Raw genomic sequence first — 14468 nt, forward strand, 5'->3', positions numbered from 1 at the left:
TCAGACCTACACAAATTAATACAAAATGGGATTTCTCAACATTTTACTATCTTGCATGTTATTTATACTGTTGTACTGGAATAACATGTGTCCTCCTAGAATTCTTATATAAGGAAGATGCCTTTTGATGAGAAGAGATCCCTTTTATAATAAAAAAGCTCTTCTATATTTGTGCAATTGATCAGAATTATATATCACATCACTGCACAAATCTCCATTCAGCTTACCTTCGGACCATCAGGACCATGACCTCCAGCCATACCCTTTTCACCCTGGAGTCCTGAGGCACCTGGTTCTCCCCTTTCTCCTGGATTGCCACGTTCTCCCTACAAAATGGAAAATTATTACTTATATAGAAGTCAAAGCACAGTTCTGATAGACAAAATCCTAACTACACCATAAGTGCAGCACTGCTATTTGAACAAAGAGCCTGTGAACCAATTTTAGGAGAACTGGTAAAAGAGTTTTATGCTTTTATTGTTAAAGGTAAGGGGAAAAGCATATTGCTCAGCAAACTAAAAACTGTTATTTCACAGCTATAAATCTAACCACTTAGGACCTAGTACTCAATACCACTTCACGACCTATGAAACCATTAAAGGTGGTAGGCTTCACAGAAACTATCTTAAAACATATCCACATTTACAACCATTTTATTGGTGGGGAAAAAAGTAAAATATTCACTTTAGCTGCTAACATGTTATATACCAACTTTCAACCTCAGAGAACTGTTGTGAATATTTAAATTCTGAAAGAAAACACTTACCCTAGGGCCCAATGGGCCAACAGCTCCAGGATCTCCAGGCACACCCTAAGCAGAACAGAATGCACCATTAGAATGAAAGCATTATTCATAGCCTTATAGTTATGGAAATCAGAGATGAACACTTGCACTTCCAAAGTACTACGAATGTACATGGCTAGTTCTGAAAATTATCTGTCCATGACAAGATGGCAGTCCAACTCAGTACAAGAAGAAGGTCAGATTCTACTAATTACTTTATCTAAAAGTGTTTCTAAGACAGGTGCAGACTACAAATAAAGTGGGAAATTAAACTTTGTAGTTTGAGAAGAAAAGGTAAAACCACCTTTTGAAGTGAACTCTTGTTAAATTACACAGAAATTACCTGATCACCTGGCTTTCCTCCTTCACCTGGAGGACCTGGCGGCCCAGGTAAGCCCTATAAAAAAAACAAATAAAATGGTCAGTAAAGGGATGTAAATCTAGATTTAATTAAGACACAAACATATGCATGTAGTATTATACTCAGTATAATATTGAGATCTCCAAGAAAAATAGTCACATTAATATTTCACTGCATTGTTTTCCCCCCTCTAAATGAGATGGCAGCCCTTTAAAATTTGTTGGACATATGCACATCAGCCCTAAAAACAAAGTTCTCTATAAAGAGAGATTTAACTTAACCTAATTAATATTTAATTATAAAAAAAATTTATTTTGCTCTGTATTTGGATCATCTTTGGAAAATCTCCAAATTAAAACTGAAAACTAACAAAGGTTCTCTAGAGGGATACAGAGCTGGTGTTTAAGCCTTTGCCAGTTCAGTTTAGTGCACAGCTGATGTGAAAGCAAAGTATCACTTATTCTGAGCATCATTCTCTTAGTTCTGAAGCTGTGTTTTGTTAAACATCACTTGATTGAATTTCTGCAATTTACATTGATAAAGACATAAAGGCTGTTTATTTTTTTCTTTGACAAAAATGAATACACATACCTGAAAACCTGTAGGACCTGGAGGGCCTTGTTCTCCTCTTTCTCCTGCCAGACCCTACACAAAATAAGGTAGTAAGTATACAGTTGAGGAATATACGCAGGCTCCATATTTTTTCTTCTCTATGAATGGGTATAATGTCAATTATGTATTTGTTTATTATACAGTTTTACTTACCCCTGTCCCAAGATATACCCTATCCAAAAGATGTAGTATGATGTTTTCTATCTCTTTAAGATCCCCCTCCCCAGAATTCTGTGAGGATGGGAAAACACTGAGTTTCTTTGAAACCAAGGAACCTAAGAAAATGATCCATGGAAAAATTTTGCTCCTTGCTATATTTTTTGTAATTGTCAGTAAAAGGAATTAGACTACTACTATATATGTTTTTATTTTTATTTTTATTTTGTTCAATATAAAGTTTTCCATTATTCTGGGAATGGTTCTTCTTTAAATGTTCTTAGTTGTTTTTTGGGGGTTTTTTTTGGAATCACTAACTGACATGAAGATAGATTAAAAACAGAAGCAGAAATGAGTAATGCGAGCAGCAGGGAGGCAGAGTGGTAAAAGCTGACTTACTGGTGGGCCAACAGGGCCAGAAGGACCAACTTCTCCATCTTTACCAGGGGCTCCCTAAATTAAAATTACATAATAAGAAGTTTTGTACAGTGAACACATATAACAGAAAAACATCATTTTCTGTAATCACTGCAAAGAACGTTCACACTCACTCTCTGTCCTGGGACACCTGCATTGCCTGCTTCTCCAGGTTTTCCAGGATCACCCTAATTTGCAGAAATAGAAATTGCTGGTTTTAGATACTGTTTTAATCCATTAAAATGTTTAAAGTTAAAGAGATCTTGGGTACAAGGTGTCATACTCACACTACTACCCTTTGGTCCAGGAAGGCCCATGCTGCCTGGCTGACCTCTGATTCCTATTGAACCTGCTGGACCTGGACGCCCATCTTCTCCAGGAGCACCCTACAGAGAAAAAGCATCTTCCACATTAATTTGGAAAAATATTTGTATAAATAAAAAATATCATTCATCTGGTGTGATGCTACAATTGCCTGTCAAAATGTCTTTAAAGCAGATGTAGCTTTAACCATACTGCTGGATTTAACCAAATACTATGCAATTTTCATCATTAAAGCAACATTTAGAAAAGATACGTAGTTCAAAATGGTTTACAACTATTGCAGCAGCTGCTAATCAACAGATACAGCTACATGGACAAAACTAAATGAAAGTTGGGAATCTAAAGTGAACACTTAAAAGAGAAGATGCACCTTCAGAAATCAAGGAAATTCAAGTTAATAATTTCAATTAGTTGGGACCTTTGAATTACTGCTCCCTTGCCAAAAGGACTAATTTTTGTGTCACTTACCAAGGGGCCAAGTTTTCCTTCAGGGCCTTGAACACCTGGATTTCCTGTCAAACCCTAAAAGTGGGAATAATAACGGTATTAAGTTGTGCATATAATTCTAGAATAATAGAGAAATGTAAATAAATCCAAGACACACTCAGTGATACAAACACAGAGTAAAGTGTTTGCATCACTGTATTAGTGTATAAAGAATATCTTCTCTGTATCAGAGGTCCTCATCTTCACTTTACAGCTTCCTTCTCCACTGTCTTTCATCTTCCCTTCTCTTATTCTTCTTTTCTCGCTTTTACACCTTTTGAGCTTCTCACAGGCTCATCTTTATTCCTGCCAACATTACCCAGTGATCTGTACCACATAACTTGCTGTTCCCTTCCTCTCCTTTTCTAGTATTCCAAATTCTTCCCAAATATTTTTCCTTGAAAACATCTCTAAATGACATGCACCAATCAACTATGTAAGTTATCAAATCATCAATTTTATGAAGGTCTGACCTTCATGTTATCTGTGGCAACTATGTGCTTTACAAGCACCCTTACTTCAGTTGCACTAGCCAGTCTCCATCAGGGCTATTTTTGAAGCCAATGGAACCTGTGCTTTCAGCAAGAGAAAGATATTTTGGCCTTTACCCTTTAAGTAGCTCTATTGAAGCAAATCTGTCCCTGTGTAACAGCTTCTTAATTCTGCAAAGTTCATTGCTGCCTTTTGAAGATGAAAAACGTCACAGTTTGTAGTAATGGTTTTATAGTGCACTGCTCTTAGTTCCTTACCCTTGCACCTGGGAGGCCTGGCTCACCAGGACGCCCAGGATCTCCTTGACCTCCTTTAGGACCCGAAGAACCTGCTGGACCACGCTCTCCTTGGGCACCCTAGGAAGATACCAACAGGCTTCTAGTTAACATGTAGCAACAGTAGGAGAACAGCAACAGTAAGAGAACTAAAACAGGTATCTTATATTAAGGACCTATTTTGGCCAAGAGTTCTAAATCCTTAGTACTTTTATTATTATTACCACCTTGTTCCCCAAATTATTACTTAGAAGTTATCTCTTCCATAAAACAAATTTATAAGGATTTTAGAATCCCATTATTTTTACCAAGAAGCTAGGAATTTACAGAAACACTAGACAAATGCATGAGTCTGAAAACATTCAGACTCCTTTCTTGGTATGTGACAATTCCTTTTGATCCTGCTTCCAGGGATTTTGATGATCTGCCCATTTGCCAAAAGGTTTATTTTTATTTTTCAGAGGTTTATTTTTCTTTCTATGAGACAACATATATGTAAAAATTTCCCAAATAAAAGACAGGCACTTTAATTTACCTTTGGTCCAGGCAAGCCATCAGAACCTGGAAAACCACGATTTCCAGGAGCACCCTAGGAAAAGCCATAGATACAAGATTATAATCTTATTTTTTACATTATTTATTACAAACAAAATATTAAGTTTATTTTTTGTGGGTTTGGTTTATTTCAACTTTCTTAATTCAAAACTCCAAACTTGGGGGGTTTTTCAGCCACTTGAAGTGGTAAAAATATCAGTGTGTCCTTCATCTGTGCTGAACAGCTCCTACATAAAAAGCCCCTCTGAAAACAAGATGGCCATTTGTACCAAAGTTAAGAAAAAAATCTGCATATTAGCATGTCATATCTCCATCATTTCTGCTGCCATACTATCTTGTGCACTGAAACCACAAGTGAAAATAGCCAGGGTAAAAATAATAATTAGAAGTAAGATCTATTCAGGATAAGAAAAAAAACCAACAAAACAAAAAAACAAAGCCAAACTTTTATATCCTGATTCTCAGAGTATCATTTTCGAAAATAATCCTTAAATCCCTCTTCTGATACAGAACCGAGTTAGAGACATAAATTAACTACTTTTAGGAAAATCAGGTTTTACTGCACCCACAATGAAGCTGTAAGAAAACTAGTCAAGAGATTTTTCAGTTTCCTTTGAATTTCTTACCCTCTCTCCAACAGGACCTGGTGGACCTACTGACCCTGGATCACCTCGAGGACCTCTTTTCCCTTCTTCACCTATAGGGCCAATGGGACCTTGGGGACCTTGCGGGCCCTAAGGAAAGTAAAAAGATTTTAAACAATCACTGTTAAGCTCACCATTTCTCAGGTATATTCAAACAGGCTGTCTTCTAAACATCATTAACATTTTTCCCAATAGAGGAGAAAAAACATCAGTCAAAAAATGCAGCTTTTCAGCATCAGCTTTGCTCTTCTACAATGTTTATAAGCTAACATTTCAATAAGAATTGCACTATGCATAAATGTAATTCTGCAGTTCAGCTGCACAGTGCTTGTTATCATCACCTATCTGCTCAGACACAATAATTTGTATCTATTATTATCAATTGGATAAGCATCAGAGGACATAGAATATAAAATTTCATTTTCAGTACTGTTCTGCCAGGGTCACGAGGGGTTTTTTTCCCCAGTAATTAAAATACTTATGTGATTCCTTTTCATCTCACAAATCATATGGAGACTTACAGGTTCACCTTTGGGTCCTGCTTCTCCCTTGAAACCTGGGACACCAGGGTCTCCCTGAAAACAAACACATGAATAACACCAGTAAGATTAAAGCTGCATAAATCATAGGACCATTTTGGATTATGCTATGAAACAGAAAAAACATTTCCTAGTTTATTAACTAGATGTAGGGAATATAATAGGATGCTTATAATTAATTGTCTTTCCCCTTAGTATGCTTGTTCATTAGGATGTTATGGACAAAAAACTTAAAAGAGAGAACTTCAGGACACAATTGTTCCTGTTTATCCAAGCTTATATAGAGATTCCTCTTTCTTGAACATTTAAGAAAGGAAAAAAAAGTATTTTGGACACACAGAAGACTCACAAAATCCAAGTGAAGACATACCCACTAGCATGCTATTAATGTATTAGGAACCCCACTGCTAATCACTGTCGTAGTTTCACTGTGTGACACATTTGCAAGACATTACAGTTTTCACTGCGACAAAGCCATCATTACCGGCTGGCCTCGAATACCAGGTGGGCCAGAACTGCCTTGTGGCCCCGGGGAACCGGGCGGACCTGATAAACCAGGGGGCCCTCCAGTGCCTGGAGATCCCTACAAACAGAAAGAACAGTAAGCACAGTAAGGAAGTGTAATGAAAATAAGGAAATAGAAGTGATTCACTTACACAATTTCTTCAACAGGTGATATGACTACTTACATTAGGGCCCTTAGCACCTGGGGAACCATCTGTCCCTTCGGCACCCTAAAGATAATACAAACCATGAAAATGAAGGCTATTAAATAAATAGAGCAACATATGATCTACTTGTACAAATGCTAATATGGGTAACAAAGTACGCAAGTTAATGTGATTTTTAATCTTATTTTTTTTTATGTTTAAGCTTAAGATTTAAAGTATTCTAGGATTGAGAACTGTATCAGGCTGTGTAACTTTCAGTTTTCCACATTGTTTTAATTAAATAATGAAAAGTTATTTTCATCACAATAAGCACAAAACAAATTAATGTGACCTTTACTTTCCTGGGAAATAAAGTAATTTGAGCCAAACTCAGTGTCTATTTAGTTAGGTATTAAAATCCCTTATAAACAGGCAACATGCACTAGGTGAGCACTGAGGAACTCAATGTAATGGACTTACAGGAAGACCTTGTGATCCAGCTGGGCCCTGTGGACCAGTTTCACCTCTCTGTCCTTGAGGACCTTCAGGACCACGAGGACCTGTTGGACCTGCTTCACCCTAAGATTTCACATGAAAAAACAAGTGGAGATTATTTTTCTCTAAAAAGTAGCACTTTAAAGTAACCAAGAAGGAATACTGAGTCTATAAGCAGAAAACAGTTCAGGTTTCAAAACAGCTTATTATCCTTGAAATACATTTTTTTGCTCACCTAATTCTGCTTCTACTACTTCCATGTGAACATAAATTTTACAAGTATTAACAGACTTTTCCTTCAATGTTTACAAGGAATCTTTCTACAGAAAAGCAGAACTATATCCAGTGGCCCAAATTAGATAAAATATTTTAGATAAACATCTCTCTCTAGAAGATATTAAGGCTTAAGGTTTACAAGTGATAACACATCTGGGGCTTTTTAGCACAGTACAGATCAAACTCACTGTTGCACTGTTTTATCTTCATATAGGAAATCTGCCTTTTGGAACTCATGGCTGTTAATACCATGTCTTCATACCTGAAAACTTCATTGTGCAGTTTGCTTAGCTTTTGAGATTATTTATGATCAAATCAAAAGGCAGCTCTTCTTTTTCAAAAGGAATTGATACATCATATGACAGCTTCTCCAAACATTTTTTTAGGCATTAAGTAGTGCTTATCCATACCAAAACATTTTATGACATGCACTAAAAGGTCTATCATTTAATTGTATACATTATGCTAATGCTCTTAATAAGACTTCTTTCCAAAAACCTGTTTTGTAAATGCTACCAGCGTGACAACAACACAAAACATCTGCTGAACTTGGCTACCTGACTAATTGAGAGTTTCCTGTATAATTTTTTCCTATCATGAATTAGGAGTGTACAGGAACACAGAGGAACAGCTGCGTGGAAACGAAGTATCAGAATTAAAAGGAAGCTGTATGAGTTGTCTTTTCTGCCTTTGCAGAAATATTCTCCAGGCTAAGAAAATTTTAAAATTGAGCACTTTCTTTAAGAACGAGAGAGAAAAGTCCCACAAAGACAGCACTACAGCCAGTAGACGTTTTCAGTTTCAGCCCACAAAAAGTGGTAAACACTATTTTCTCTGCTGTGATGATCTGCAATACATCTCTGCAGAGGTTCAGGTATTTTTCTTAACAGTTTAGGTCATCTCAAAAAGGTTTCTCATCCCAAACTGGAAGTTTCAGCACTAGAAGGTGATGCTTCCCTGCTGTCTTAAACCAGTCTTCACAACTGAAGTTGTAATACCATGTCTTGCTGTTCTTTTACTCTACTGGACAGGATTCCTGAGGCACAGCATGATAGTAATATAATCACACCTTAACTCAAGCAAAAGTAAAAGCAAAGAAAGCACCCTGACTGGTGAACTGTGATTGCTTCATTTGGCATCTGATTTCTATCTTCTGTCTCAAGGTCTTGATTAAGACTGATTTCACAGCAACTCTTGGGGACCTGAATTTATGTCAATCTGAATTCTGAGTAGTCTAGTACACGTTTTTTAATTCTGTGTTGTTAGACATATTAAAAATATACTTTTATTTTAGTCTTTTACCTTTACACCTGGAACACCTGGAAAACCTGGAGAACCAGTTATGCCAAGTGGGCCCTAAAAAAGATAGAGACACAAAGCTGTAATTCTGCAATGTAGGTTACACAGAGTAGCATCTAATCACTGGGCAAACACGGTTCTGGGGTGCAATGTATTTTTTTAGCCATAAAATATTTTCGTAACAAAACCAAAGTAACTATATCATTTCTCTAAGAGATACACTTGCATTTCAGGGAATTGTGGTGCAGTATTTAACAGCGTATTTAGTGACTTCAGCAAAGCTGCATCTTTTGATTCAGCTATTAATGCACAAATGCTATGCACACAGTTGACTATTACAGTAAATGTTTTTCAATTTTAGTTGTTAACAAAATATTAAATCCTCTTTTTATATCTATGCTACCATGGTATGGTAATGAAAAGCTGAGATATTAATTGATCACAGTTTTTCCAATAGAATGTAGCAAAGGAAAGTTTCAATTATTTTAAACTTAAAATAGTAATCCAGAAAAAAAGAAAAATACAAGCTGTGTATACATCAAAACAACTGGGTTGCTCTAAGAGGTTTTTGAGGCAAGTAACATGTCAAGTGAAAATATAGTTAAAAGCAATGGAACTACAGGGCAGATGGTCCAAATTCACTAGGAAAGCAAACTTCAAGTGTATTCACTGGAATATACCTGCATGCTATGAGTCAAACCTTGATAAACAGAACTACTTCCAATCAAGGGCTTTAGACTAAATTTGTAAACTTTTTCCACTTTCATAATGCTGCTTGTGCTAAACAAGACATTCACCAGTAAACCTTTCTAGGGCATTATAAAGTCTCTGGATGGCGGCACACAGTGGTAATAGATATTCACTACAAGGCTGTTCCCAGATGATTCTTCTTTATCTTTTCCTGATTTTCTCTCTTGTTGTAAAATATGATGCATACTGGGAAAAAATGTTCTGTGTAATAAAGCTCCACTGAAAAACTTAATCAGAACAATCTGTCCCACTGAGCATTGACTATAGGCAACATTTCTGTCATGACCTTGAACTGGGATTTCTACAGAACTGATGCAACAGCTAACTTAAGTATATTTTTGAAAACTTATGTCCCAGTTTATTGAATCACAAGTAAACATCTGCCAAATCTCTCTCTTGTTGCAGGAAAAATTCCAGAATTCTGGTATACCACTGCACTGATCCAAATCACAATGCATTTAATTAACACTTCCTCCAATTAGAAACATATGGATTAAGTACCAGTATCTCCCCTGTGACACTACATGGGATATGTTCAGTGAATCTGAGCTCATATTTTATCCCAGAGAAAAAAATTCAAGCTTCATGTAGAATTTCATGGCTTGGGACCCAGCTTTTTAAAATATAATAATTTGTTTTCAATGCTGAAAAATCTTTTCATTATTTGAAAGTTTCTTCTAACAGTTTACCCTTCTTTCATGATATACTAAATATCTAAATACTAAATAATCTATGTACAGGACATCAACCACATCCTAGAAGTAATGCCTTCAAAAAACCCAAACAAAACAGAATACCACATTTTTGAAGTGGAGGCTAGCCTTGCACAAATAATACAAAAGCAGCATAAGCTGCATTTGCAAAAGCAACACATAATTAACGGTATGCGTGTGAATAATTCCAAGGGCTTCCTAATACTCATGTGAATTCACTCCAATGCATTTTGCAAATGCACTGTGAGATTGGATTGTAGGCTTGAAGCCATCACCCTTGATACACCCACAGTCTAAATCACCACAGCCATTTCCAGCCCTGTTGCAATCATGTGAGAATTTCTACAGTCATGCATACCAGGCTTTCTCAGTCTGGCAAACATTCACTCATATGTTTCTGGTTGTTCAATATGTGATTGACATAATTAAAAGGCTCTCTTTTACATATTTTGTAATGGATCGATTGCAGGTAGCAAGTTCTGCTATCAGTGAGTGGCCTTTCCTCTTGCTGAGAATGGGTACAATACCATTAGACAACTTTGCATGAGAAGGCAGGTAATAAACATTTATAAATTGTCTTATATTACAGTGCGTATCTAAGGCACTTATCTCCCTACAATATGGATCCCACTTCACAAAAGCAGCAAAACATCACCTCTCCAGGGAAGACGCCACCCCTTTGCAAAATTAAAACATTCAGATGAAGCAAACTACAGAGTGTGACTTCCCAGAGGACAGGATTAAGGCTAAAATGAGCAGAAGTAGGAATCACAGATACTTTCAGGTGCACTTAACTGTTGCCAGAAACCAACAACATTTTTTGTCCTTCTTTTATTAGTGTTGAAAGGCAAGCGAGAAAAGGGAAAAAAGAAGAGGGGGAGGGAAGTAGGTGATTAAGAAAGACACTCACCATTGGCCCTGGCTTCCCAGGCATACCATGCTGGCCACGTCCACCCTAGATATGAAAACAGAGAAGACAGAATACTTATAAGAACTCTTATTTATTGTTAGCATTTGTGATAAAAGCCACATATACTAAAACAAAGAAATGCTGGATTGCAGAGTCCCCCAAACACTGGCACAAGAAACTTCTTGAAGAAATTATGCCCTCTTTCAAGTTAATGGATTTTGCTATTTTCAGAGAGGCCAGTATTTTGACAGTGTCAATGTATGGATCACATAACATAAACAGAGAACATAAAAGTGATGGGGAGAAACACTTGACATTGGACATGAAGCAAGAGAAACTAATTTCTTCTCAAATATGATCTCATGCCAAATCTGATCCCCCTTTTTGCTGAAGAGAAATAGTAGAAATAATAGAAAAATTATGTCTAACATGACTTTATTACCTGGAGTTGAATGATAAGACTTAATTTAAAGTCTAAGCTTTCATTTTAAACTTTCTTCTATACAAAATCAATACATATTATTTCTAGCTCAGTAATTTTTGGTGAAAATAGCCTTTCAAGAGAAACAGAGACAAAGAATAAATTTGTATCAGAAATAAAAGTGTTATGAGGGTATTTGGCCTTATGGGCAGCTCTGGTATGAGGAGTTACCATACAGCTAGCACGGTCCATTTAAATTTGACCTTTTCAATTTACAGTAAAGGTCTCACCCCACAAAACACTGCTGAGGGTCTAACTTTCTTAAGCTACAGCAGAACTCACCATACAAGTGACAAGTAGTCACATGAATAAATAATTTAAATGTCAAGGATTTAAGTGTAAGTGAAAGAAGGGAAGAATTACAAGGACACAGAAGGAAGATCCTACTTACAGGGACTCCCTGTGGTCCAATTCGACCTCTTTCTCCTGGCATCCCCCTAGGTCCCTTTAAGAGAGGACAAAAAGTACATTATTTAGGAGCTTATTATGGAAGAATAACAGAAACAGTTACATAGTTCACTTGAATTGTTTCCCCCATAATGTCACTCCCTCTTTTTTTTTTTTTTCTTTGCTTTTGTTGTTGGTTTGTTTTGTGTTTTTTTTAAAAACATTCTTGACTTTTCCTTTGTTGCAAATAAGCTTTGCACTGCATCACTCTTCAGCAATTTTCTGCTCCATCTTATTTAGTTGGTTTTAACAAAAAGATGTCTAGGTTCACTGAGTCTCCCAGCATGATAAAGACAGATGATGTGAACATCAGTCACAGAACCAAGCCATCTTTGCTTTCCTCCTGCAGGTGTAGTTTATCTGGTGCCACAGCAGGAAAGAAGTAGCAGCTTACATAAATTCTTGCAGCCTCACAGGATTGCCCAGTGGAAATTTAATAGAATGTTGTTATTTCTCTTTTCCTTTTCCAACAGTATTTCCAGTTTTAAACAGAATAAATTCTGTATATACTCACCAGGGTCAATAATGCAATCTCATTTACTACGACTCATACAAAAACTAGGTTCCACTTCAGGAATATTGCCTTCTGCAGGACAGATAGTGTTCCACAGAGAAATGTCACTATCTGATATTCGAAAGGTGCTTTAATTCCAAAAGCACTGCTGAGAGATGTTTTTCGGATTGCTACTCTGCTAATGAGTATTCAGTTGTTCAAAAACACATCTGAATGAAAAAGATTCTGAAAAGAAAAGCTTCTCAGTTTCATTTCTATCTTATCCATGCATATCCTCACCATAATCTTCAAAATCCATTATTTTCTTAGCTAGTGCATTTGTGACCTAAATTATTCCATTTCCATCTCAGAGCAACCTAATCCAGTTCTTCTCATATTGAAACCATTCCACACAAAGTCTCAAAATGTAAAAAAGAATGTCATCACCTTATACTTGAGTGGGTAAACAATCACAAAACCTACATTCAAGTTTCCGTTGAGTCTTTTGATTTATCATTATCATCTATGGCTGTGAATTGCAAAGAAGAATAGCTCATAGTGGACCAAATTTAGCGTAACAGAAAACAAAGCCCTAGTTAAGAGAAATCCAGCTTTGTGACATCAAGTACAGATATAAAACCATTAAAATTCCTATTGGCAACAGTATTTACAATCTTAAAGCCAGTTCTGTAATATCCAATAACAGGACACTCACTAGAGGACCCGTTGGCCCCATGGCTCCTGTTGGTCCAGATTCTCCCTAGAAATGAAAATGAAATTATACAATTAGAGGAAACAGCAGAGGAGCAAGAGTTCTAAGAGAATAAAATTGTGAGATGAAAAATAGTCAGTTGGATAAAACATATTCTTCTCTCCTCTCCTATGCCTGAGTCTTTTAAGCCAATCTCTAGTGTGGCCACCCAAAAGAGGAGAGTCAGGTTTTACTTATGTATAGCTTTATTTGTTTTATAAAACAAGTTATAAAACTATCTTTCTTCTATCAGCCTGGTCATGTAAAGCCAAGAAGAGCTACAACCTGGTCAAGCAGCAAACTGCAAGATGTGCATGGGCTCTTTGTCAACGGACTTTGTTGTCTTCAATATTACACAGGTGTCACAGACAGACTGCAGTCAATTCACCCGGTGATACCTTACAGGCCTAAAACTGAGTCTCAGCTGTGGCTGACAACAATTAGCTCTCTTCCTGTATAAAGCTCAGATAGGTAATTGTACAGTAGTATATAGATCAGACACACAATAAAAATGGACAATTCCACAGAGCCTCTCCATTCAATAGGAGTAGCACTGACAAGAGAGGATACAAAGCTAGTTCAAAAGATCTACTATCTTTCATTATTTTGACATTATATAAAACCTGCTTAAGCACTTAGTACTTTGGGCCATGAAAATACCTTTGCTCCAGCTGCTCCAATTTCACCTTTTGGACCATCAAGACCTTTCAATCCCTGTAGGTTATAAAAATATGTAGAAATTAAATGTATATATGTACACACAGCGAGCATTCCTGCTATTATTGTAAAAATAAGTGGGAACTAAAGCGTTAAGAATGGATCTGAGGTGGCAAGAGTAAGAAAGGAAAAAATAAAAAAATCTTAAAAGGCGAAAACAGACGGAATAAAGTTTTTAAACATTTCCTAAATGGAAACCATTTGTACAAGGTACATTTCCTTGGATTTGTTTTCCTTTTTAATACAAGAACATTGGAAAAAAAAAAATAATCCTAAAAAAACAAGGACAAGGCTCTGAGCCATAGGAAACCTATTTATTCCTCCCAAAGTCAAACTGTGTCCAGAAAACTTGGTAATTTGTAATCACTCCCTGTTGCAAACATATCCACCTAGCAAGTTCCCCACCCTAATGCAAGACTTGCCAACAAAGTGAGAGAACTGTCAGGTTTGTTCCTCTTGAAGCTTGGCAAGACTCATGCAAGCTCTTTCCAGATTCCCAGAACATTTGAAAAGAGTGAAGAAAGCACTAGAGAATATAACAGAGGTCAGCTTAAAGGAGAATAGCATTGATTTTCTGCAAGGCCCTCTTTCTCTTGAATGCCAGTTATTTTTCTAAAATTAGCAGGTGTGTACTGCAGTCAAATTCACCATAAATACAAAAGAATAAAAGAAAAAAAAAGAAAAGTTTAGTATCTTTATACTGAAACTGCCTGGAAACATTATCTGTAGAGAGAGGGAGCACCTTGGCTCTTACCCTGTGACCCTTGAGACCTGGGAGACCAGGAGCACCAGGAAAGCCTCGAGGACCCTAAGCAGGAAAAAGAAAAAACACAACATCCAG

The 14468-nt window shown here is 36.6% G+C and overlaps 1 protein-coding gene across 1 annotated transcript in view; it reads right to left on the reverse strand.

The window, feature by feature from the left end:
• The window catches only part of COL5A2 (collagen, type V, alpha 2), a 102486-nt gene that overhangs the window by 17440 nt on the left and 70578 nt on the right, over positions 1-14468 (reverse strand). The window contains exons 13-33 of the mRNA XM_009995232.1: positions 14382-14435; positions 13571-13624; positions 12875-12919; positions 11611-11664; positions 10739-10783; positions 8369-8422; positions 6776-6874; positions 6335-6379; positions 6130-6228; positions 5628-5681; positions 5089-5196; positions 4443-4496; positions 3890-3988; positions 3123-3176; positions 2618-2716; positions 2465-2518; positions 2313-2366; positions 1737-1790; positions 1128-1181; positions 767-811; positions 228-326 (exon numbers count right to left, since the gene is read on the reverse strand). Of these exons, the coding sequence (XP_009993534.1) occupies positions 228-326; positions 767-811; positions 1128-1181; positions 1737-1790; positions 2313-2366; positions 2465-2518; positions 2618-2716; positions 3123-3176; positions 3890-3988; positions 4443-4496; positions 5089-5196; positions 5628-5681; positions 6130-6228; positions 6335-6379; positions 6776-6874; positions 8369-8422; positions 10739-10783; positions 11611-11664; positions 12875-12919; positions 13571-13624; positions 14382-14435 (1377 nt within the window). The remainder of the gene's footprint in view (positions 1-227; positions 327-766; positions 812-1127; positions 1182-1736; positions 1791-2312; positions 2367-2464; positions 2519-2617; positions 2717-3122; positions 3177-3889; positions 3989-4442; positions 4497-5088; positions 5197-5627; positions 5682-6129; positions 6229-6334; positions 6380-6775; positions 6875-8368; positions 8423-10738; positions 10784-11610; positions 11665-12874; positions 12920-13570; positions 13625-14381; positions 14436-14468) is intronic.

This window comes from Chaetura pelagica, unplaced genomic scaffold (genome assembly GCF_000747805.2).
Source record: "Chaetura pelagica isolate M959 unplaced genomic scaffold, ChaPel_1.0 scaffold33, whole genome shotgun sequence".
Taxonomy (NCBI): Eukaryota; Metazoa; Chordata; class Aves; order Apodiformes; family Apodidae; genus Chaetura; species Chaetura pelagica.